Below are 26,219 nucleotides of genomic sequence, written 5' to 3'. Positions count from 1 at the left end.
TCAGCAGATACCCTGCTGAAGTAACAGATGGCCCAGTGCATCATGGGAGTTAGGTTCACAAATATCTGTTATGGTCCTAAATAGCAGAGAAAGCCAGCAAAAAAGTGAAGAAGACAAGTTTTGTTTTTTACTCATGATTTACTCATTAACACACTCTGGTAAGGGAATATTCCAAGCCTCTGGTTTTTGCTTTAGTTTTGATCATTAGAAACCTATCAGCACTGCCAGGTGTTTGAGATCATATTGTTGGTTCATTAGGAAAAAGTTCAAAATTAAAGGTTTAGTGTCCCCTAAATGCATGCATATCGCCCAACACCTTTCATGCCAGAGTTTTAAATTTGATCATCTTATGATGAGAAATGACAGAGTTACAGTCATTTTGGTAAGACCTTGAAAATAACATTATACGCAAACTCATTTAATATTGCAATTTTTTGCATGACCTGTTAGTACTTGAAGTATGTGTTCTGAATGGCTCTCAGCTATACACCAATGTTTAGTTCAATATCTGTAAAACTCAATGAGTTACAGACATTTTTGTGTTTGCTAAGGTTGATTCTCTGTGGTGGCCATCTTGAATTAGGTTGGCTCCAAAACTTAATCAGTTGTAGATGTCAACCCAGTTAATACTTTCTGAGCATTTCATTAAAATCTATTCAGTGATTCATGAGATATTTTGCTAATGCTTCAGACAAATGAACACACATAGACATGGGCAAAAACATTATCACCCTTTCCCCCTCAGTTTGTCAAATGCATCTCTATACTGTGTTGTGGTTGAGATTATATTTACAGCCATGTTATTTGACCTGAGGCATCCTTGTCCTAATTTATTTTCTGTGTTTTTAGATGTTCCTCACGGTATACCTCAGCAACAATGATCAGCACTTCAGTGAGGTTCCCATCATGCCAGAGACGATGTGCAGAGACGTTATGGAGCTCTGCAAGGAGCCCGGTGAGGTCGACTGCTACTTGGCTGAAATGTGGAGAGGGTCAGGTGAGTTTTCAAAAGCTGTTTAAGTCACAAACAATAAAAGGTTCTAAAATCAAAAGTAATATTTAAATTGTTTAGTAAGGTTATTTAATTGGTATCCTAAAAAATTTTTTTCCTTCTTTTTCAATTGATTAAATACCACAAAAGAAAAAAAGAAATTGAGAATGTAAGCTATTTGACTGGGTGGTGGGTGGGGGTGGGGACTTGTTAAAAAGTAGGTGTGCCCTGGTCTTGCCAAACCCACCCATAGCCACACTCTTGCTGTGTCCTGAGGTGCCATGGAGGACAGAGGCATGTCTGACACTTTGGGAGTCAGTAGTGAGACGTGAAAGAGAAGCTATGAAAGAGAACTTAAAGTGATTATAATGGAATATACTCCAGTTCTCTGTTTAACATGAGTGAATGTTTTACCACATCACTGTTCTTGCTGCAGAGGTGAGGCAGAGGTGAGCTGGGTTTGAATGAAAGCTGATGCTATGTGAGCCCTATTTGTAGGGTGAGGGACATGGGCTCCTCCTTACTGTACAAGGTCACCACAAGAGACAGCCACTAAGGCTGGTGCGGTGGTGTTTGAGCTTCTGGTGAGATCACACAGGAGTCAGTCACTATAATGAGCCACTCTCTTTCTCTAAACAGTGTTTATTTCATAGTCTTAAGTTAATGAAAGAGCCTCCTTTTGGTGTCCTTCCTCCAGTCAATTGGAAACAAATATTTAGAATCTTTTTAAATTTTTGGACACAGTATTTTGATGTATTAAGAAAAAGATAAAATAACATCCTGTCTTTTTTGCATGTTCTATTTGACCTTAAAGGTTGGGAGTTGCAACTTTCTAAAATGAAAAACTGAACAAAACACCCCTTGAAGATAATTTCTAATTGGGAACATCAGAGGAACCCCCAGTTCTAATTAAAGACTCATCCATGGCTGCTGCTACATAAAAAGTATCAAAATTGATTCCAGCTTTTATCCTTGGAACGCAGTGTGGGTATGATGTCACTCCCTGCTCCTAGGACATCATCAGGGGCTAATGAAATGCACTGACTGTTCAGCAATTTGTTATTACCTGCCACCATGAAAGAAGTTTGATCATGTAATGAACTGTGTGTTCATTTGTCTGTTAGCAAAAAATCTAAACAGATTTTCTTGAAACTCTTAGAAACCAATTTACAACTGATCATCTTGTTAATGTTGAGTCAACCTCATTCAAGATGGTCATCACAGCCAGCTGACCTTAGAAAACAGAAATTGCTATAACTCAGTCAGATACTCAGGTAGTAGCTGAAAGTCATTCCCAACAAATACTCTGAGCACTATCTGATTGGGAAAGATCTTGGCATGCAAGATTGTGGGCAACAAACACACAAAGGCAGTTACACAATTAAGCACTTTTCATGGTGGTGGGCAGCAATTAGAGAAGAAGTAAGTTAAGTTACAATCCAAAAATAGGACTAAAAACCTTAAGGAGGCATCTTTAATTAACATTGTCACTTTTTTATATTTGTTTTTATGTATATTATCACTGATTTGTATTTATAATTATGACTTGTTTTTATTAAGATTTAAAATCATGCTGATCTTGATGACTGCATTTATTTTGGCATGTTTTTACCTGCCTAAGACAGAAATTAGACACTGGCTTATTTTTGCATATTGCAACTGGCTCTTTTGGAGTGTTTGGTTCCAATAAATTAGAAGGTCCTGGGTTCAAACCCCGGGTTGGACTTGGGGTCTTTCTGTGTGGAGTTTGCATGTTCTCCTCGTGTTTGCGTGGGTTTTCTCCGGGCACTCTGGTTTCCTCCCACAGTCTGAAAACATGCATGTAAGGCTGCCTTCAGGCCCAGGCCTCCCTTGAAAAAGAGATCTGTGATCTCAATGGGATTTGCCTGCTTAAAAAAAGTAAAATAAATAAAATAAAAATAAATAAATGAGCTTTATGTAAACTTAAGTAGAGCTAATAAGTACTTAAGTAGAGTTCATGAGACGTTAATACACCACTTAGACATCAAGCATATGGAAACAGAGAGAAATGATTACACCATTTGTTCATGTTTCTCTGCTTATTTTAGCCCAAAACATGGAGTCATACAGTGTCTTCCATTTGCACTCTGAAGTTGGAATTTCCAATTAAGAAAAAATCAACTCAAGTGCCGGAATTCCATCTTGGAGAGTTAAGGATTCCTGACTATACCCTGACCTCAAAATCCAGTGTGGCTACCTTGAGCATAAAAAGCTGTGATAGCTGCGAGAATAAACTTTTTGTCAGTTTGTATCTCAGTGATCTGGTCACACACACACAGTACTGTCCAACCACTGTCAGTGAGCGTGTTTCAGTGTTTGAATGCAGAGAGATTCATTGGTTTTAGCTTGTAGTCCTAATAGTAGTTAGCCTGGTCTAATTTTCTGACTGCAGCTGGAACAGAGTTAAGTTGGTTTTGACATTCTTAGATCTGAGATCTGGTTTCTGGGGTGGATGGAACAAAACGATGTGATTGTGTAGTTATCTGATTGACTACCTGTAACAACGATAATTTCATTTTCCAACCTTTCAGAGCGTGTCGTGGAAGAAGAGGAGGGAATGCTGGAGGTGCTACAACGATGGGGTCAGCAGAGGGGTGAGGTGCGTTACATCCTGCGCCACCTAAGAGCTCCAGGGCGAGAGTCAGGTAGGAAACAGCTTCTCATCTCTGCAGACAGCAGCAAGTACTTCAGACAGGTCAAACTTCAGAGTATTCTGGCATCAGCAGTGTTTGATGGAAGCCAGCAAGGAATTGTATTTTTATTAATTCAAACAATGAAGTTTAGACTCTTTTTTCCCCCCTTTGGATTAGAAGTCCCACAGGACACTTCTGTATGTCATGTGGAAACTTGTTATTTCGAGAAAGTTGTTCATGAGAAACTACAGTGTAATCCTTAAACCATCTGCAAACCATCTTGAGAAGGGATGTGACAGGCTTTAGTAAAAGTAACAAAGACAAATGTTTCAAAAAATGGCATGAACAACTTAGACCTAAACTGTGTATTTTGGAGCTCAAATCAATGAAAACACAACGTATGAATACTAAGAAGATTAATGGCATTGTTTCAGTATTAACACTTCCCAGGTGTTGTCCAAATACAGCTCCAGAGTTCTCCAATTATAGAAACTAAATTGAGAACGGTTGGAGAAGCCTGGATCAACTCTCTGATTATTTTGAGAGAGCACACAAATTTTTAAACATGTTCTACATTCAGGTGAAAAGGCTGCGAACCTCCGGCACTCCTGCGAGGAAACTGGGACATTTTGGAGACTCTCTTGTGAAAACTGCCCACCAGCAGCTGCAGCCCAGAGAGAAACTGACTTCAGAGAGGAGCTTCAGGGTGTATTTACAGGAGATCACAGGCAGTAATCAGCTTACCACTAAAGGGAACCAAGTGTGCTGCTGCATGGCAGTGCTTTATTTGGTTCTTTTTCACTGGATTGTGATTTGTTTTAACATTGCTGTGGTAAAATAAAAAAGTTCAGTACATCTTGTTTGATTCTTGAGTTCACAGCACTTTGTACAGTGCTTACAGAGGTGTTTTGAATTAAAATGATGGAACAACAGAATAATGTTTGTATATTTGGAGTCACACCAGGGGGATGACTAAAACATCCCAGAGATGAGTGCTGACTCTGACTGTGTTTTTGTTTCCAGATGGGTTCAGAGCTGCAGATCCAATGATAAAAAGGAAGCAAGTGAAGTCCTCTGTGGAGAGGTCTCTAGACAACGGGGTGAGAGATTTTACTTTATGTCAGATGAGAAGAGATCAGACCTAGACGCAAGAGTAAATCTCTCCTATGAAAGACAACAAAGAGACCTTAAAGATAAATGAGAAGGTGAGCTCTGACTGATTGTTCTGCAGGTCTCAGCTCCATGTCTGGATGCAACTTTGAGGGAGCTGCAAGATCTGGCCTCCCGACAGCAGCAGCAGATCAGTGCTCAGCAGCACCTGCTGGCCTCCAAGGTACACCCAGCCTACCTCTAATGATCCTACCACAGTATTAGAACTTACCTCCTTTAATGCTGGTGCTTTTAATAAAGCAGCAACAATAAAACAACAACAAATAGATGAAATGGAATGACCGCTACTTTTTCTGCTTTCTGCTTATGTCTTGTTTTTGCCAACACACATGTAAAAAAACCTACATACCTGTTAACATTTGAATTTAAAGTGTAATAGAAAAGTATTTAATATGCTTTCAATCCCAGGTTGAATTACTTGGTATTTTTCTGCTCTGCTTTAGACAGTGTAAATGTTCATTTTCTTTAAGAGTGTTAGGCTGTAAAAGTGGACATTGGTTCTTTCCTCTTTACAAAAAAATGTTTGTGTTGTGTGTGTGAATGGGTGAGAAACATTGTAAAATGCTTTTCAGAAGCTGGACAGATTAAAAAGGTCTGTTTAAGTGTGGACCATTTACATCAAGTATATATTGTAAAAAGATATGGACTGACACCACTCCCAGTCAGCAGTAGTTTAATGTGACATAAAGTAGTTCCGCTTCATCGACAATTCCAAAAAATATTTGTTTTTTGCTCTTGGATTCGCCATCCTCGTCTTTTTCTTCTTGTGTTCTCAGTTTGGTGTGCATGATTCATGTCTTCTTTCCTGTTCCTGATGTATTGTCATGGTAGCGTTGCAGCGCCACATACAGGCCTGGCGTAGTTATGACAGAAACCTTGGTGTTGCCTTTTTGTCTTCTGTGTCTTTGGAGCATTCTTCCAGAGAGTTAGTTAGAAACTGTTTCTTCAAGTTGACAAACATCTCTAAACTTCAGACACTGGTGTCAAAATCTGAATTGGAGATGGTCATCCACGCTTTCATCTCATTTCACTTGGACTGCTGAAACAGCCTTCTTCTTTGTTTGAATAAGGAGCTCGACCGTCTCCAGTCAGTCCAGAATGTTGCTGTAAGACTTTTACCAAACACAAGAAAGAGACAACACATTACTCCTGTTTTAGTCTCTTTGCACTGGCTCCTGGTACATTGTGGAATCTGTTTCAACATTGTAATTGTGACTTTTAGAACCCTGTGTGGTCCAGGTCCAACTTGCATCTCCTACCTTTTAATACTTCACATTTTTTCTTACAGTCAGATCTTTTGGACAAAGGGTGCTGGTGGTGCCAAGGACTTATTTTAAGACCAGAGTAAACAGATTTCTTAAAGCTGTAGCTCACAGATTGTGGAATGTGTTGCCTCCAGCTTCATGTTGTCTCAATTAAGTGGATTTTTTTTTTTAAAGATTATTTAGACAGGGTTTTAACTAGATATAGGCTGTGGTTTGATATTTTTATTATTTGTTTTATTTTTGAATTTGTGCCCCTTTGTTTAAAATACAAGTCCATAAAGTACATTGAAATATTTGGAGTTAAAGCAGTATAAGTATCTAATAGTTTGGTATGAACTCCAGGTAAACTTGTTTTTGTACAGAACAAGTGTTGTGTCTCCATCCCTCTGTTAAATCAGCACCTCTCGTCTCTGACGAAGTGTCTTTGCTGCGTGTTGCAGGAGCAGCAGCTGTGTTACCTGCAACTGCAGGACCAGAGACAGCAGCAGCATCAGGAAGTGACTGGACAGGAGCGACTGCGACAGCTTCAAGAGAACGCACACAATCAGGAGGCCAAGCTGAGGCGGGTCCGTGCCCTCAGAGGCCAGGTGGAACAGAAACGCCTCAGCAACAGCAAACTAGGTCAGAGGGCTGGCTGTACTGCTATGTTGGTGTTTTGTTCTTTTTTTATTTTAATTTGTTGAAATTGCAGCAGTGATACACTTACAGAGTAGGAAGACTGATTATACAGACACCGTTAAATTTGCTTGTATCCTTTTCTTAAAGAAAGAAAACCTACAAAGGTCATTGAACAAACTTAAAACTGATAAAAGTAACAAGATACCCTTCAAACCTGAGACAGATGGATCAGTTTGTTCATGGGGACTGGGACAAAACACCTGTGGACAGGTGCAGAAGTCTCAGAGAGAGGGACAGAAACCACCTGATTTCAGTGATTGACTCAAGAGGTTATTAAGTTAAGGGTACTTTCCTTTATGTCAAGGCCAATTTTATTAGTTTGTTTGTTAAAATAATTCTGTTGAACCAAATTTAAAAAGCAATGACTGATTTTCAAAAGATTTTTAGTTAGTTTTTTTTTATTTTTTTTACTTTTGTTAATTTCAAGGTTTTTCAGTGACTTTTGGAGATAGATAGGTTTTGCTTTCTTTAACAGGTGGGTACAAACAAATTTGTCTGTAAAAATGGCTCCAACTCAGTCGGTTTCACAGGTGTTATGCAAAACTTTGGAGCAGTAGTAGCTGAAAGTCATAACAACATACTCTGACTGTGAAGAGACATTTCTCACCACAGAAATTTTCACTAATCAATTAAAGAAATGGATAAGTAGGAAACACTTGTAACTGGTTTTATTTATTGTTTTTTTCATTGGTGTGAGCCAAATCTGAAGGGTTTTTATCTTTTATACCTCTTATAATACTCCCATAATTTATTTTCATAACCTAGATTACAGAATAATCAATGTGTTATTGAGCTAAGACTTTTTTGGAAAGCAAATAAAGAAATTTAAAACAAAATACAAAGTGAAATATCGACTTAATGTTTTACTAAGGCTGATTTTAAATGCTGACTGTTTGTGTTTGCGTGACCCTGTCAGTGGAGGAGATCGATCAGATGACCAACCTGTTCCACCAAAAGCAGAGGGAGCTGCTGATGGCTGCAGCCAGGGTGGAGGAGCTGAGCGACCAACTGCAGGCACTGAGGAGCAGCAGATTACAGCCTCCTCTTCCTCCTCACCAACACAACACCTCCTCCACAGATGAGCTGGAGCACCTCTACAGAGAACTGCAGGTGTGACTTCAGTCACTAACTCCTGCTGATTTGTCCTCTTCCATTACTCTAAACTCAGTGGTTACTTTCATCAGAGCATTTTAAGTTTGACTTTTTGTTCACAATGTGTGCACGTTATGCAGCAAATGTTGCATTTGTGTTTCGCACAGTGTAAGAGCTTTTAAATAGTTGTATTGCCATGGAAATCTCAAAACTCAAAGAATCTCTACCAAAGAACTCAGCTTGATCTACACCCTTTGTTGGGTATTTATTTTACTTAACCTGATAAAAGAAACCACACAGAGAGGATTGTTTATCTTTTCTGAAAGTTTTTGCAAAAGGAGAGGTTCCTGCCGGCAGACTAACAGCGTTGCTGTCCAGGAAGCTCTGACCCATGGCTCGAGCTATCTTTTTTTTATTAAGAGAAAGCAAAGGGTGTGGACTGAGCCAGCCAGAACAGGTCCAGTCCACAGTGTAAACACAAATATAACACATACAGAAGCAGAGGACACTCTGCTTCTTAACCATAACACAGGAGCTGTTTCGGAGCCAGCCTGAGACCAGCGCCTGTAAACATGATAAGAATGAACTTAGTTAAACCCTCTGACCTTTAGTATCAGTGTCAGTTTTGCACATAAGCACAAAAGCTGATAACCTTAAAAAAAAAAAAACTTTTTTTCTTTACCTCTACATTGGATAAAAACAAAACATAGATGGCATGAAATTATTTCATTGAACAGTTCAAAATTCCAACTTGTAAAATATATGGGTTGCAGATCCAGGTGGTCAGAGCAGCGGTCTTGTAATCCTGAGGCTGCAGGTTTGAGCCCAGGTTGCGGCAGGAAGGGCATCCAGTGTAAAACAAATACTAAATCTTTCATGCAAATTTGCTCGTGGCAACCCTGAAGAAGGGAACAACAACAACAACAACTTTCTGAGAACTTCAATAAAATTTGTTCTTAAACTTTTCCCAAACACACAGAAGTAAAAACATTTATCATCTTCTTTTGTCTTTAAGCGTTAACTTTTTCAAAAAGTGGTGATTCCATTGCTTATTTTTAAGGGTTGTAAAACACTGAATGAACTGTTGGTTTTTACTTGAAGAATGCAGCAAACTGCCTGTTTTCTCTTTCTTCTTCAACCTAACATCTTCATCCTCCCCAGCTGAGGAACAAGCTGAACCAGGATCAGAGCACTAGGCTGCAGCAGCAGAAAGACTGCCTGAACAAGAGGAACCTGGAGGTGGCTGCGATGGATCAGCGTCTGATTGAGCTCCGACAGCGCCTTTGGAAGAAGAAGGCTGCCCTGCAGCAGAAAGAGAATCTGCCAGTGAGTTCGAATAAGCATCAGTGCTTTGTTAGGAACTTTATTAAGCATAGGTGATTATTTGATAGAAATGGATCAGCTTGTGACTTAACTTGGTCTCACCTTGATTCATTTTATTTTATCATTTATGCTTGGCAGCTCTGATTTTTTGGTTTGATCATTTCAGTTCTTTTAAGGAATCAAATCAAAACTACAGAAACTGCTATTTTTTTTGCAGAAATGCAGTGTGAATGCTGAGTGCTAAATGACTGATGAAATTTGCTGGAGAATTTGAAACCTGAAACTGAGTTGTTAAAGCTGAAAGAAGCAGAACACTAGCTAAAAAAACTGCTGAAAATTAAAAGTAGCATCCACTTCCTGAATGTGCTGAACATTTTGGTAGATAAATGGTTAAACCAGCACAAAGTAAAAAAATAGATAAATAAAACTAGCAAAACAAGTGTGTGAATACAGAATCAGTCATGATATATTTTCGTCTTGTGCAGGTGGCTTCAGACAGCATCACCCATCAGCATGGAGTAAGCTCCAGAGTGGCAGCAGTTGGGCCATACATCCAGTCATCCTCCACATCAGGCTCCCAGGGGCCTCCAGCACAGGACCGCCAGGAAATGATGGTGAAGCCAGCATACCCAGATGGCACTGCCACGTTGCCAATGCCTGACTCATCCCTGAAGCCCCCACCCAGACCAGCCAAACCAGCTTCAGGTATGTGTGACCCTAACCAACACACTTTTTACTCTAGTAGCATTATCTGAACATGCACCACTGATTTCAGTACTTGCACCTTCTGTGCATTTGGTTTCTCTACTGGTCACAGATTTCCACACCTCAAAAATCAGTAAAATCTCTGACTGGAGCAGCTTGTATCCAGAATCCAGTGGGGGTTCCTGCCACGCCTCCACCCTTCCTCGTATGGCCAACCTCAGCTGTCATAGTTCAGGTCAGCTGCTTTTGGTAACACACGTGAGTTATGTTACAGCGTATTTGGTGATTCTAAGGCCTGGTCCACACAAGAACAGTTTTGTTGTAAAGATGCAAAGGACTATTATCATTTTAGCCTTAGCGTGCAGATGAAAATAGCATTTTAGGAGCCCCAAAACCATATTTTTTGAAATTGTGTTTCAGAGTGAAAAAAATTGGGTTTCATTGGGTTTCAGAGTGAAAAAAATCTTAAAATGCCACCCTTGTGTTTTTTTTGTGTGTAGATAGTCTAAATGCAACCTTTTTAATACGCTGATGTCATAGACCCAAGACCCTCTTATGTATGACCCCAAGCTTATCAGACATAACAATGAGAGATGAGTGACTAGCAAACTGTGCAAATGCATTTTGCATGGCTGATTTTTGGAAAAATAAATGAATAAATTGTAGCCCTGGGAACTGATGACCTGTCCAGCGCAGGGTGTACCTGACCTCCCGCCTGCTGACCTCTGGAGACAGACACCAGCTCTGTGCGACTCTGCACAGGATCAAGCAAGTATGAAAAAAGGATGGAACGGTACATGAAATATACTAAATGCAGAAAACAAGGAATGAAGCAATTGTCTATTTGATGAACAGTCTTTGTTATTTAAAACTTTTCAAGTTTTCAGAGAAAGAAAAGTAAAAATCTAATCTCATGTGCAGGTGGTGAAACCCTGAAAGACCAGAAAGGCCTTTCTGAGCTGGACTTCCCACCTCCTCTCCCCTCCCGATTTGGTCACACCACTGAAAACCTGCTCAGGGGTAATCAGGTATCATCGGGGTCTCATTTCTATTTTTTATTAAAATAATTATACTGATTTATTTTCAGCTGCAGGATTTTATTACTACAAATATTGTTATAGTATTTAAATTTCATGAGTACCATAGTATTAGACACCAAACAGTCAGCTAACCTCAGAATTGGGTAAGTTATGAGCTGATGAATACAATCAGAAAGTATGACACTTTTCTTGTAAAAGTGACTAGTTTCAGCTCTTAGCGTTAGTTTTCATAGTATTCATAATAGGTCTACTTTGTTTTTCACAAACAGGCCTCAGGTAAAAGTCTGTCCAAGACTGTGATGCCACCTCCAGTTCCTAGTAAGTCTAAATCACTCTCCTCACCTGGCCCATCCACTTTCTCCAAGCCATCGTACAACACAGGGACCTTCCCTGGTAAGATTAGGCCTGTTGGTGGTTACCTCAAGGCTCCTGGAGTCCTGTCCATCCACAGCAACACCCTCCCTTTGCCAAGCAAACAGGAGAATCCCCCAGCTGCTACTGTGCGGCCATACACCCCGGACCTCTCAGATGGCCCTGCTCATGTACTGCAGAAGCCTCAGACTCTGGCAGGGTCATCAATCTACTCAATGTACACCCAACAAGCTACTCCTGGAAAGTGCTACCAACCAGGCCAGGGCACACTGCCGCGCAGCATGCCCCCAGGTAAATTGTTAAAGACTCAAGATATACCCAAATTAGAGTCACTTGGAATAAATACTTTCAAAATATTGTTTCATAATTTGTCTTTATATAGCATTTTGAATCCAAACTACAAACTTGGATAATCTTCTCCATTTTTGATATCAGCCACAACCAAGCCAGATTTAATTTTACCTGCATGTCTGTTGTCCACTGCCTATAATTTCCTTTAAAAGCATTTATTAGTCAGTGACAATAATCAGATTTTATTGTGCATTCCTAGAGTTTTTTTAACTTCTGTTAGTGACTTTATTTGTTGTTTGTTTCTTCTCAGTGTATGGAAAACCAGTACCAGCCAGCGGAGGACAGCAGACTGTCAGTTCACACAATACTGCCATGAATTCTGGATTTTGTGGGTCCGATGCAAACGAGGCTGGAAACAATTTGCCAAGTACAGGAGTAGGTGTTGACGGCGATGCAACAGAACGTGCAACCCCTCGGCCTCTAAGTCCCACCAAGCTCCTCCCCTTCCTGTCCAACCCTCACAGGAACCCCAGTGATGCTGACCTCGAGGCTGTTCGCCGCCGGCTGCACCCCGTCCCTCGACCTCTGAAGAAACGCAGCTCTATCACAGAGCCTGAAGGCCCATCTGGACCCAACATCCTGAAACTGCTCTACCAAAAGACCACCCTGGCTGCTATGGAAACCATCCCTATGGAGACAGTCAGTGCAGCAGAGACATATGTTCAGGAGGACAGGACAGATGTATCTTCCAAGAACAAAGACAGCTGCAGAACTGGCCTAATGCAGCAGTCATCTGAAAGCCCCAGTAACAGTGAAACCCCACCTCCACTGCTCCCACATGCACCTATACCTGATCCCGGCTCCTACTGCTCCCTCCCCCCTCCACCAGAGGACAAGGAAGAGGAAAAGGAATGCTTGTCCACCATAGCTCACCTGAACCACTTTCCAGAAGAGTTCCCACCTTACCCACCTCCACCCTACCCCAGCAGTGGTGAGACAGAGCAGGGGGATGATGTCCTTAACTTGCAACCACCAGAGATCACAGGACAGGTCTCAGTGCCACCTGTGAGTAACAGTGTAAAGATTTCTTGTTTAAAGGACACAGAAATAATAACTAAAAGTAAATCCAATTCCTTCTGCTCCGTCTCTCAGGGGAAACGCTCAATTCTCCGTAAAACTGGTTCAGACAGGAAAGACCACGGTAATAGGGTCCAGTTCAGCCCTCTGGCCCTGCTGCTGGACTCGTCTCTGGAGGGCGAGTATGATCTTGTCCAAAGAGTCATCTATGATGTGAGTTACAGTGTGATCTGGTCCTAATCTGCAGAAATACCAGGGTTAGGGCCACTGGGAAATCTTCTTAGAAAGTCTGTAAGATTCTGAATACCTGGGACCAAATGTTGGTCACCAGTCTGATCACCAGAGCTTTCTCCCTTTTGTTCCCTTCTCCTCCTCCTGCTGCTCACCATTGGGTTCCCAAACAAACCACAAGATGTAGGCAGAATCCCATTTAAACCATACCCTTTAGCTCCACCCATGTTTTGTGCTTTTTTGCCAGGGAGTAGGAGAGTCCTATTTTTTGTGATCTACGGAGAGGGTGAAAAGATAGAGTTATTTGGTCCTTCAAACAGATTTTTCAGGGGGAAACTTTAAACAAAGAAGTATGAGCTGAGCTTGCAAAGAAACTCACTATTCAAAATACTTGCATTGTTAAAAATATTTTATTATCACAGCCAATGTAATATATATTTAGATTATTTTGATGTATTTTATTCAGTATTATTATCAATACCATAGTGTCTAGTTTGGTGTATTGACATGCAATAGTCAAGTCAAATTTATTTATATAGCACTTTTCAGCAACAAGGTGGTTCAAGTACTACTTTAGTGTCATTGTTGAGCATACTTGACAATCATGACCTCATCTGACAAAATCTGTTCCAAGTTAGATAACTGGTTACTCAACATATCTAGGTATACTGATGGTGCATCTTGTGATGATAAATAAGTGAGAGTTATGGCCTTTGGCTGCCACTATCAAATATTTTTTATTTTGATTAATCTATCGACTAATTTATAGATTAATCAATTTTTTCTAAACAAATATTTTTTAATCTTTTATTTTATTTAGCTCATTTTATTTTTAACCTTTCAACTTTGGCATTTACAGTTGTTTTGTGAAATATTTAGACAGGATCGGAAGGAGTCGGCACAATAAATCACACTCCCACTGTTTCTGCTAGAATAATAATAATTGAGTAATTGTGTCACTTTATTCCACAGAACACAGCAAAGCAAGCAGCATTTCAATGCTTTACCTCTTCATGATGTTAACTTAATGAAACATAAGCGCCTCTTACCTTGATACTGGACTGGAGAGCCGTCAGTCCGGGCAGAGTAGCATCAACGTAGCTGGGCGTTCGCACGCAACCCGCAGCAGACTCTGTCCAGAGTTCGGTACTTCCCATGTTATAGAAGTGGGTAAACAAAGACCACGTGCGAAGAGAGAGGGCCAGTCCCTCCACACAGGCCTTCCTGCTATGAGTTAGGCGTTCGGTTTCGAAAACATGTTTTCGAAACCAGCAGCCACTTCCCAGACTTCCAGGTGTCCGCACACAGAACAACATAAGTGTTATCATTCCCCATTTCACAAAAACAAGTTATCTAAGTGACCCAGAAAAACAAGTTGCATAAGTGTGAAATTAGGAAAGGAAAAGATTTATCCCTTCATTATATAAACGAATAACCGAGTAACATTAAATAAAAAGATTTATCCCTTCAACAGTATATAACAAAATAAAGTGTAAACAAAAACTTGAAAATGAAACTACAAAATATACTGTAGGTTTGAAGAGCAAACTCCAACATAAAAAATAAATAAAATGAAAAAACTCAGATTATTATTTTATATTAAAAAGCCTGAATGTTCAGCAGGTTGTAAAGATATTATTGGTAAAAACTGCATCAAACTGAGGAGAGAAATCCTGCAGGAATTGGGTCACACGGTTTTACCTTCAGACATTGAGAAACAATCACGACTATTTAAAATGAATAACGGAGACTGCAACACTCAGATCTTCTTTAACTACATTTTAATGTCTTATATGAATTGTATTTATTAACTGCATTTAAATATATGAAACTGTCTGGTAATTTAAATGTTATTCATTTAGCTTTGAACAAATCTACACAATTAACCGCTTAAAACGAACAAATTAACACAGGTCATGTGTTGGATTGGGATGACTTTCCCCATTGAAATGTTTCCACCTATGTACAGCAGATTCCTAGATTTTGATAAAAAGAATTCAAGATCTTTTCTTTTAGCATGTAACTAAAAATACTGCTGTTCAAAACAACAGAGGTAAGAAAGAAAATGTAGTGAAGCTGGTGGGGGAACAGATCTCAGGGAAATTGGGCAACACCGGTGTCATAAACGGTTAGCTTTTTAACGAAGAACCCAACGTGGACGAGTTGTGCAGCTTGTAGAACTCAGCTTTGTTTTCTGGTGCTACTCAACAACTGAAGGACGTACAGCACATGCTCCCCAGTCCGCTCGATGACGGAAGCCTAACTGTGACGTATCACTGCATCTCCTCCTTCCAGCAGCGAAACCCGCATGTTTAACCATACATGGGTACTTTACAGAAAAACTTAACAGGTTAGAAAATAGCATCTCTGAACACTAGGACATTGGGGTAGACTGCCCTCAGTCCGCAGCAACATAGGGATTATTCTGCCCTCAACAGTTGCTGTTCCTATCAATTCTACAAACAAACTTAGAAAGTTTTATTTACTTTTGACTGCTGGTAACTCCAACATCTATAACATATGAAGCAGTAGACTAAGTGTCTCTATATCTCAGAGGAATTCTGACTACTCTTCCCCTGGATGTAACCTGTGAACCTTCAAGTGGAGGAGAACGCTCCACCTCTGGGCACAGCTGCTTCTGAACAGGACTTCTTGCTGTGGAGTCAGAACTGTCCTCAGGTGGAAAGCTACTGGTCAGTTCCACTGGGGAATAAGGTGGCTGCAACTGATCTGGTTGAACAGTGGGCTGTGGGACAGCTTGTAGGTGTCTCCAATTCCATCGTAGCACAGCTCCATTCTCTGTTTCCACCATGTAAGACCGTGGGTCTTTGCATTTGGCAATAATCTTAGCTGGGGTTTTCCAACCTTTTTCCCCATCCAGTTTTATCCTGACGTCCTGTCCTGGTTGTAGTGTGGGAAGTGGTTGTGCTGAATGATGGCAGTCATGGAAGAAATGATACGCTGACTTCGTCTAATTGTCCTTTTGCTGTACTAGTTCTCTGTCCACTGGAGCAGCTTGCAACTTGCTCTCCAGCATCGGAAGTGTAGTTCTAAGCTCTCTTCCAGTCATAAGTAGTGTAGGGCTCACGCCTGTAGCAGTACTAGGGGTTACCCTGTAGCACATCAGGGCCAAATGGGGGTCAGGCCACTTCAAGATTTTCTTAGCAGTCTGAACTGCTTGTTCAGCAGCACCGTTCGCCTGAGGGTAATGGGGGCTGGAGGTCATGTGCACAAATCCATACTCTCTGGTGAAGTCCTGGAACTCAGTAGATGTGAACTGAGTGACATTATCACTGACCAGTTCCAGTGGAATTGCCCACCTCACCAACATGCCCTTGAGTCGACTAATGACATCACGACTAGATATGGAAGACAGGCAAACTATTTCAATATCTCTGGAGTAATAATCGGTTACGATGAGATAATTCCATCTCTCAAACTCACACAGGTCAGCAGCAATGCGTTGCCAGGGGCCCTCTGGTAGGGTAGAAGTCAGGAGAGGTTCACGCCTCTGGGTTGGTTTATTTTCTATGCAGAATTTGCATGATGACACTATTTGTTTAATCTCAGCACTGATGCTCGGCCACCACACTGCCATCCTAGCACGTGCCCGGCACCGTGTTAGTCCCTGGTGTTCTTTATGTAGCCCTCTGCGCAGCAGGAATGACCAGTCGGTCCTGATATAACACCAAACCATCCGTTTCTGAGAGATGTGCTCTTGCAGAATAATAACGATGAAGAGATGGCTTCATCACCGTTTTGGGCAGCCATCCGTTCCTGATGAAACTTGTGATCTGCTGCAGTTCATGATTGTGCTGGGTGGCCACACGGATCTTACAGAGTCTTTGGGATGAGACAGGTGTATTTGCTACAATTGACTCAACATGGGCTTGTACCACATGATGTGTGGTCTCATCACTCGGCCACCACCAACTGCTTGTCAGGGACGTGTTCTGCTTCCACATTGAACCTGAAAAGGTGCATCAGGAGTATCTGGCACCTTGGAGGGGCTTTGTCCAGGTCATAAGTATTTATGAGCGGCACAAGTGGTTTGTGGTCTGTTTGCAGAAGGAAACTGTCCATTCCCTGAACATAACGTGCAAATTGCTCACACGCCCACACACCTACCAAACACTCTTTCTCGATTTGAGAGTATCTCCTCTCGGCATCTGACAGCGTGCGGGAGCATAATGCCACTGGTTTTAAGCTGTCCTCATGTTCCTGTAGTAGAGCTGCCCCTAAGCCGTAGCTGCTTGCATCTGCGCTGATGACAGTTTTCCTATTTGTATCATAATATGCGAGAGCTGGGGCTGACACAAGCATGGCTTTAACAGCAATGAACGCCTTCTCTTGTGTGTCATCCCATACCCACTTGTTCTCTCTTCTTAAGAGGCTGGTGATTGGGTGTAGCTTGGTGGAGAGGCCTGGCAAGAATCTCCCCACGTAGTTAATCAAACCCAAAACCTGACGGAGCTCCTCCACATTTGTGGGACTCTGCATCTGTGTGATGGCTTCCACCTTGGTCGGGTCCGGTTTAATGCCCTCAGCATTGATGATGTGACCAAAGTACCGTGTTTCTGATTTGCTGAAATAACACTTTGCTTCGTTTAGCTTCAAGCCACTGTCCTTGATGGTCTTCAGAACTGCATTCAAGTGGTTCTTGTGTTCCTCCTTAGTTTGTCCAAAAGCGAAAATGTCATCCATTACTACAACAACACCCTCATGGTCATTTAGCAGTGTGGATACCTGCCTTTGAAAAATTTCTGGAGCTGATGTGATTCCAAATGGCAGTCATCTGAAGCAGAATCTACCGATGGGGGTTATGAATGTTGTCAGTCTTCTGCTCTTTGCATCTAGAGGGATCTGCTAACATCCACATGAGGCGTCTAAGGTGGAAAGCACCGTAGCCCCCGCCAGCTTTGGAGCAATGTCTTTCAAAGTTGGTAAGATGTAGCGCTCTCGTTTTACTGCTTTGTTTCAAATCCACACATATCCTTACTTGATCTCGGTTTTTCTTTTCAACAGGAATCATTGGGGCGCACCAATCAGTGGGCTCAGTAACCTCTTCTATGATGCCCAATTCTAGCATACGCTTCAGTTCTGTTTCAACCTTTGAAAAGAGAGGAAATGGGACACGAAGTGGCGTTGTCAGGCTGTAGGGCTCTGCATTAGCTTTCAGTTCTATTTTGACTGGGTCGCACTTAAGCAGGCCGATTTCCCCAAAGACATCCCCTAGGAGGTCTGTGTTTATGTTGTTGATCCTTCTGACCAAACCCATCGTCTTAGCAACACTACCTCCCAACAGGTTGTGAACATAGGGTCCCTTTATGACAGTAACCCAGAACCGGTATTTCTGTCCTTTAAACTGACTTGTGGCCAGAAACTTGCGCACACAGCGGACTTCACCTCCAGGGCTGGTGACCAGTCGCATTTTGCTTGTTGTGACCAATCTTGGGCTCTTTGGCAGTCTGTTGAATGCAGTCAGCGACATCACCGTAATGTCTGCACCTGTGTCTATTTATAATCTGACAGAACAGCCATTTACAGGTAACTCTACAAGCCACTCATTTTCTGAATCTGTCTGCTCAATTATAGCTGGCTTAGTATTAGTTACTGCTCCAAGAAAAAAAGTGTCATCCCTCTCGGCTGGGTTGTCAGAAACCACTGTCACCTCTTTCAGCCTTTTTATTTTACAGACTATTTCAAAATGTCCAGTTTTATTGCATTTCTGATACTTCTTGTTCTTAGCTGGGCATGGCTGCGTTTTCCCATGTTGTCTATTACAGCGAGAGGGGATATTTGGACTCATCAAGCTCCTGTCTTCCCCTCCATTGTGCATCGTTGTTGCTCTTTTTAGTGTGGAAGTGCCGTCTCCCTTGACTCATTCCACACGCAAACTCGCGCTTTGCTGCTTGATTTGTTCGCTTTGGCATGCTATGTGAATAGCTCGTTTTAGCGTGAGGTCCGCCTCCAGCTGTAATTTTTGGGAAACATCGCAGTCCAATATGCCCATCACAATCCTGTCTCGAATCTTTTCATCTTTTGTGCCTCCGAACTCACAGTATTGTGCTAGTTCGTATAAGTTTCTAACAAATGCTTCGACAGGCTCTCCGGCTTTCTGCACTCTCTTATGAAAGCAAGCTTTGTCATTAATAATGTTCCTTTTAGGCACAAAATGGTCACTAAATTTCGCCAGTACCATTGTGTAGTCCAGCTCAGGATGAGTCTCCACAGTTTCTTCATCTGCTGCTTCTTCGTCGTTTTCTCTCTCATACACAAAAGAGTCATAAATCGCCTCTGCATCTCTGCCCAGGGCATAGAGAAGCGTGTTAACTTGTACTTCCCTGCTCTCTCTGTCCAGCTTTGATGCTACTCTGACGCGGTCGAAGCGACAGCGCCACATAGGCCAATCCGCCGGCCGGGAGAAGTCGAAGGGTTCTGGCAGTCCGAAATTTGCCATATCTCACTCAGTAGGCATCCTGTCGGCCACTTCTGACACCATGTCATAAACGGTTAGCTTTTTAACGAAGAACCTAACGTGGACGAGTTGTGCAGCTTGTAGAACTCAGCTTTAGTTTCTGGTGCCACTCAACAACTGAAGGACGTACAGCGCATGCTTCCCAGTCCGCTCGACTACGGAAGCCTAACTGTGACATATCACTACAACCGGTTAGAAACAGTGTTAATAAATCAAAGATAAACCCAGATTCTAGTCTAAAAGTTTCCTCAAACATTTATCCTGTTGAAAATGTAGCAGCCTGACTAACTTCACAGAGTCCATTAATCCTCCATGACAGTTTGAGTCTGCAGCTTAGATGGAACAGAGCAGACCAGCAGCATAGAGGGAAACCGTTGTTATTTCAGTTGAAACATTGAAGAAATTAAAAGATAAAGTCATAAAAATATGTGTCCACTAAAAAGTTGATATCAACAAATTACCATAATTGCCTGGGTCAATTTTTCCACATATCACAGCAGTTCTGGTATGGGCTTCTTGAAGAGATGTTTTGTAGTGGAATATAGCCTCATATTTATTCTCTGATAGTATAAAGCGTGGAAAACCCAATATACAGACTCATGTTTAAGAAAATAATTTATTAACATAAGCAAACAAGAGAACAAAAAGCTGATGTGGCAGCAAAAAACAAGACAAAAACTTACAAGAAAAATGAGGAGTGAAAACACATCAAAAACCAGACGGAAAGAACCAGCGAGTAATGAAATGACAAAGAGCAGTTTATATAGGCAGAGGATAATGAGGAAGTGGACACCGGTGACTGATTTACAACTAGAAACAGGTGATGATGGGCAGGTGAATGGTGACAGGGAAACACATGAGAATACATTACATAAGATAAAATACAGAAAAACTCAAATCATCACATTCAGTGAGTCTTGGACAATGCACCTTGGCCTCCTCCCATTGTTCAGAATTAAAACCAAGATGTTCGATTTTTTGGGTGCTGCTATATTTTTTTAAAGCCTGTGTCTGTGCACTAGGGATGTGTGGCTGTACCCTTGACACAAAAGTCCCACTTACACACCCTCCCAGCCTGCTAACAGCCTATCAGTCACAGTGTAACAAGTTAAATGTGTATGTTCTGATTAAAAATAACACCAAGGTTCCTTACATTAGTACTTGAGGGCCAAGTTTATGCCATCTAAAGTAAAATAAAACTGCAAAATGTGTTTCCAGGGTGCTCATGTCCAAAGACCAACTTGTATCTTATCTGAATTTATAAATAAATACATCTTATTGCATTCTTACTAGCTTGTATTGTTATTGGTTAACCTGGTCAGTGAGCTCATCAATGAATACATTGTGTAGTCAAATAGAGTTTAACATTTCTTCTAACAAAAATAATGTAGCAAGTGACAGGCTTTCACATGATGGCTTTTACATTTTGGTGGATTTGTTTAAATCTTAAAATCAAGATTGAAATGACTGGAAAATTGGTCGTTTGAATATTTAAATTTTACTAAATTGCTGAATATCAGGTTAAAACTCTTAACTTTAGATTAAACGTGAGGCAACATTTGTCATGCAGGTCGATGATCCCAGTATGCCGAACGATGAAGGAATCACAGCGCTGCATAACGCTGTCTGCGCCGGCCATACTGAGATCGTGAAGTTTCTGGTTCAGTTTGGTGTCAACGTCAATGCTGCCGACAGTGACGGCTGGTGAGTCCATACCTGAGCCAATCAGAGCGGCCAGTTCAGTCTGTCAGTCTGACTGTGGATGAAACAGAACAAATGTGTCACTTCTGTCCACCTGTAGGACCCCCCTTCACTGTGCTGCCTCCTGCAACAACGTTCAGCTTTGTAAGTTCCTGGTGGAGTGTGGGGCGGCTGTTTTTGCCACCACATACAGCGACATGCAAACTGCTGCTGACAAGTGTGAGGAGATGGAGGAGGGCTACGCTCAGTGCTCCCAGTTCCTTTATGGTGAGATGTGACTCAGTGCTTTTTATGTGACATTTTGATATAAATCCTAACCTAAAGAGGGTTCATTGTTTCCTTCTATACCAGCAGTTCTCAAAGTTGGGAATGGGACCCCACTGTGGGCAATGGTAGAGCCAGACAGTTTTCATAGGGGTGGCCAGATGGGGACCGTTGCTCACACAGGGGTGGCCCAGAAAATGACATATTTTTTTCCCTACATAGCAAGTCGCTGTGAATCTAGCAGTTTTTTTCTTTTTAAATAGCAGTGATACAGTTTTGCCTAAAAGTATAGTTTAATCAAATGACCGTGGTGGCCAGTGGGTAGCTAAAGACATGAAATGCAGCATGACTGTTCAGATTGAGGTCACTTTGATTTAGTACCACATATGAGTGACCTGAGTCCAATTATTAAAAAAAAATAATCTGTAATCTTCAGACTGTCATAAAAATATCAGATGAGTTGCATATGTGAACGTAGCTTTTGTAGTAAGTGCTACCATCAAGAAAAAGATGGTTGAAGACCAAGGATTTCTCCATACAGGTCTGAGACAAAACACGAATCAGGGTTTTGTAAAAATTACTTTACTGTCGACTCTCATCTTTACAGCTTTGAATCACTTTTCATAAGAAGAGAGAACTATACCTTTTCCTTTTTCATCCTGGCGTCTCTGATTCCATTGTTCTCCCTCTGAGTCTGTCTATTTACATCTGGGGACTATTTTACCGGCTCAGTATTTGTCAGGCACTGAGACTGTCTGAAGTGTACTTGTCAGTGATCAAATATAAACAAACTACTTGTAAGTGTTGGCAACAAAACATGACTCTACAGATTTCACTTATTCATTGCAAATTATGTAGTCCTCCCCTTGTCTGTCATCCAGGTGTGCAGGAGAAGATGGGGGTGATGAACCGCGGTGTGGTGTACTCCCTGTGGGACTATGAGCCTCAGAGGGATGATGAGGTCGGCTTTTCTGAGGGTGACTGCATGACGGTGCTGAGACGGGAGGACGACGTGGAGACAGAATGGTGGTGGGCACGCTGCGCCGACCAAGAGGGATACATCCCACGCAACCTGCTGGGGGTGAGCTGACCTCATGCAGACATGTTAAACTGAAGTGACTCATCACTAAAGTTCTGGTTCTACATTTTTAATTTTAGTAGATATTTATGGATCCAAGGCCTGATCACATGAGCATAAAAGCATTTCTCTGAAGGAGAAAGGGTGGTCTGTCTTCTTTTGTTGTGTTGTAAAGAACTAATGATTTACTAAGGATTTGAACACAAAAACTCAGAAAGTAATCACTGGATGAACATCTGAAACTGATTAACTTTTGAAGTCAAATTCAAAAAAGAAAAATGAAAGCAAAGCAACTGGACTTCTATTCTTTAGATAAAGACGTTTCACTTCCCATCCTGGGAGCATTCTCAATTCAAATCTGGGGAGTGTGGAGCTCAAAGCGTTAAACTGAATGAGACGCAGTTTAAAATATTAACTTTGGGACTGAACCTGATTCAAGATGGTTGCAACAGTTAATCAACATCAGCAAACACAAAATAAATGACTACAATTCAGTTTTACAGACATGGAGCTAAAATTTGGTGTGGTAATAGCTGAAAGTCATTCTCAACACACCTAATACAGTATGTTTTGGGGCAGACAGATCACATGGATGAAATAATTTCTAAGGTTTGACTAAAACAGCTGCAACTCTGTCCCTTTTCATCAGAAGATGATCTTAGCATAAAGGTGGCAGGTGATATGCATAGCTTGAAGGAATAATAGGCCTTTATTTTGCTTTAATGGACCTTGAAAGCATCTGTCGTTCAGTAATCCATCAGTCATGATGTTTTAATGAGAACCTCTCTGGTTTTTCCTCTCAGCTGTACCTGAGGATCAAGCCTCGGCAGAGGAGCCTGGCCTAACAGACGGCTGAACGACGAGCAGCAGCTCAGTTACACTTTGGACTGACAATAAAAATGACAGAAAGGTTTCCTGATCTATTCTGTTTCTAACTTCAGCACAAAGAATGTATATAAGAGCTGCCAGAGTGCAGAGACAGAAGAAACAGGAGCTCTTCAACATGAAAAGATCTCACTTTACATTGTGCTAAATCAGCTGCTTTTCAACCTTTGCTCATGTGGTGCTCTTGTGAATCTTTTCATTGTATTTTCTAACAGAACCATTCTTGGGGGCAACAAAAATGTCACAAACAGAATGTAAAAACCTTTGGGTTCTCCTTCTGATGATTTTTTTTGCTTTTGTTTGTGTTTTGTTGGATTTCAGTGCAGGCACCAGCTACCTGCGACCCGGGGACAGGAAATGGATGAATGAATGGATGAATTTTAATGTGACAAGGTGATTGATTAAAAACAAGAACTAAAGTGGCAGAAAAAGGCTGCACTGCATGCAGCACTTGTTCCAAAGGCTGGAATTGGACCTGAGTTAAAGGGATACGTCAGATATTTTCAAGTGGGGTTCTGTAGAAAAATTATGAACCATTAATATCTTAACTGCTGTAGGTAGCTCTTTGAGTGACCTTAGTTTGGAGAAATTGTGACCAAGGCCAAAGTGGACTGCTGCCATCTCAAAACAGCTCCAGTCTCAAAAGTTAAAAAAGCAGTTCATGTGAATGCTGTTTTATAAAACTTCATCACAGTTCTTTTCACATTACACTCTTATTATCACCCGTCACTGAAGGCGAAGCAGCGATAATGGTCTGGGTCTGTGTTTGTTTATCTGATGTGTTACCAAAGCATCTGATGAATCAGTGGGCAGATTTAATGAAACTCAGAAAGTAATAACAACTTATCTACATTTCATTAACTTTTAAAGCCAATCCCATTTAGCTAATTGCTACACACACAGCTAATTGACCTTGGCCAACACAAAAATGGCTGTACCCGAGTTATTTTTACAGATATTGAGCTACATATGGTGTGGTAGTATCTGAGTCATCCTCAACACATACTCTGAAATCTATTACATCTTGTGAGATCTCACAGTATCACATGACACTGTGCATAATGTCAGTTATAAAGTTTTTCCAAAACAGCTCCAACTCTATCTCTTCTTATCATAAGATGATGGCTTGAAAGGCAGCGGGTGATATGCATTCCTTCAAGGAACACTAGGCCTTTAATTTACACAGAGTTCTATGGTTATCTACAATCCACTTTGGTCAGACTAGCCATGAGCTTGTCAGTTCAACCAAGCTTCATTTTTATTTTTCTAAACTGAGGCTGTTGAAAAACTTCTCTACAGTATTATTCATTGTTCAGAAACCTCCCTGCTAAAATCTGAACCATCTCTTTAAAGCAGCTGACTTTATACTGTCATCAAAGACAGCAGCCAAAATGAGACAGATATTGGATTTGTAACAAAACTCAAAACAGAATTCTGCAATAAATGCGTTTGTTTTTATGTATTTTGTTAGACAGAGCTTTAGAATCATCCCAATTTAAAAAGCACAATCCCACAACTTCTGTCAGCATGACCACCAGCTGCTTTCTGTGCAAGATGACTACAATAATAAAAAATCTTTTTGATCTTTTTGGAAACAAATTTGTTTATTTTATTTATTGTCTTCAAGTTTTAGGTTGTGCAGAATAAATTTCACTGACATTTTTACACTTTTCTGATTATATTTCTGTTTTTAAGGACCGACTGTCCTTAGCTTAGGACACAAACCCACATTAAAGGCATGAGTGAAATCTTTTGAAGTGCTGTTCTGTGAAGTTGCCAGAAGTCAGTATCTTACCTGCAGTAGAAATGCATTATCAGGCAGAAATTCTCTCAGGAAAGGTAAGCAAGGCCACAACTGACTCCCAAAATATCATATTGGTTCATATACGTAACATTGACAATCTCTCGACTTTCAAATCACAACTCAAGACTCATCTGTTTAAGCTAGCCTTTTCCCTGTAACTTCTCCTGTTTGTTACTCCTCTATTGCTGTTATTCTTGTTGTTATTCTTCTGTGCCCTTATATTGTAAAGTGTCCTTGGGTGTCTTGAAAGGCGCTACAAATAAAATGCATTATATAAATGTTCTTTTTTTCTTTTAAAAACTCTCACTTCATCACAGGGATATTTATATTAAAGCCTGAGTTGTCTGTCACCAGCAATGATTCATGTGAAACTTATCTTGCCAAAAGAACATTTAGAGTAACCAGGCAGATTAACTATAAAAATTGATATAAAAATCAAAATGGTTTTTGCTTAAACCACTATAGAATTTTTACAGAAATTCGTTTTAGCCATAATCTCAACTCTGTCATAACTTCTGCCCAATAAACCAAACTAATGATGACATTTCTACTGCAGGTAAGATACTGACTGCTGACAACTCCACAGAACTACCTTGTTCAAAAACTGAACCATTTTCCCAGTCCATGCAGTCCGTGCTGGATGTGTTTAAGAAAAGGACTTCTGCTGAAAGCAGATTTTACTTTTATTTTTTTATTTTAAGTTGTACAGATTACCAATAAAGCCACAAACAGCCTTAGATTGATCATAAATATAAGGAAAAAAACATCTAAACCCCACGTTTTTCTTGTGTTGAAACTAAATACTCCTTCAATAAATCTTTGGTTTTTGAATTTATCAGAAAGTATTTTGATGTTCCTGTTGTGTCATGTTTTGGTGCTATTTTTTCCACATTTAAAGAAAAAGACTTATTCCATTATGTCAATATCAAAAGTACAATATTTCAGACATGTTGTAATTATACTTCCAACTGTTTATTTAGGAGCTTGAGGGACAGTCAGGAAAAGCAAAAACTAAATCCAGTCGAATGTGTCAGTTTGCAGATGTAGCATTTTTGTGCGAGAGTGTTTCACACTGACCTCTGGCATCTTATTCACTGCAGAGTCAGCATCACAGCTCCCT

At 40.8% G+C, this 26,219-nt stretch overlaps 1 protein-coding gene across 8 annotated transcripts in view; it reads left to right on the top strand.

Moving 5' to 3' along the window:
• Positions 1-24,960, top strand: part of LOC108249788 (apoptosis-stimulating of p53 protein 2) — a 54,724-nt gene extending 29,764 nt beyond the window's left edge. For 6 of the 8 annotated variants that reach the window (XM_037976049.1, XM_037976046.1, XM_037976045.1 and 3 more), the window contains 18 exons: positions 850-997; positions 3,544-3,657; positions 4,669-4,745; positions 4,877-4,978; positions 6,521-6,701; positions 7,675-7,868; positions 9,012-9,176; positions 9,659-9,878; positions 9,991-10,113; positions 10,570-10,650; positions 10,800-10,906; positions 11,188-11,581; positions 11,892-12,646; positions 12,734-12,871; positions 20,938-21,071; positions 21,169-21,335; positions 22,214-22,413; positions 23,214-24,960. In XM_037976049.1, the coding sequence (XP_037831977.1) occupies positions 850-997; positions 3,544-3,657; positions 4,669-4,745; positions 4,877-4,978; positions 6,521-6,701; positions 7,675-7,868; positions 9,012-9,176; positions 9,659-9,878; positions 9,991-10,113; positions 10,570-10,650; positions 10,800-10,906; positions 11,188-11,581; positions 11,892-12,646; positions 12,734-12,871; positions 20,938-21,071; positions 21,169-21,335; positions 22,214-22,413; positions 23,214-23,255 (3,342 nt within the window). In that variant the 3' untranslated portion in view covers positions 23,256-24,960. Of the gene's footprint in view, positions 1-849; positions 998-3,543; positions 3,658-4,668; positions 4,746-4,876; positions 4,979-6,520; positions 6,702-7,674; positions 7,869-9,011; positions 9,177-9,658; positions 9,879-9,990; positions 10,114-10,569; positions 10,651-10,799; positions 10,907-11,187; positions 11,582-11,891; positions 12,647-12,733; positions 12,872-20,937; positions 21,072-21,168; positions 21,336-22,190; positions 22,414-23,213 lie in introns of those variants that run through there. The other 2 variants (XM_037976050.1, XM_037976051.1) reach the window with 2 other exon arrangements.
• The last annotated feature ends 1,259 nt before the right edge of the window (positions 24,961-26,219 follow it).

This window comes from Kryptolebias marmoratus, linkage group LG6 (genome assembly GCF_001649575.2).
Source record: "Kryptolebias marmoratus isolate JLee-2015 linkage group LG6, ASM164957v2, whole genome shotgun sequence".
Taxonomy (NCBI): Eukaryota; Metazoa; Chordata; class Actinopteri; order Cyprinodontiformes; family Rivulidae; genus Kryptolebias; species Kryptolebias marmoratus.
This window is presented reverse-complemented; position numbering and strand designations above follow the sequence as displayed.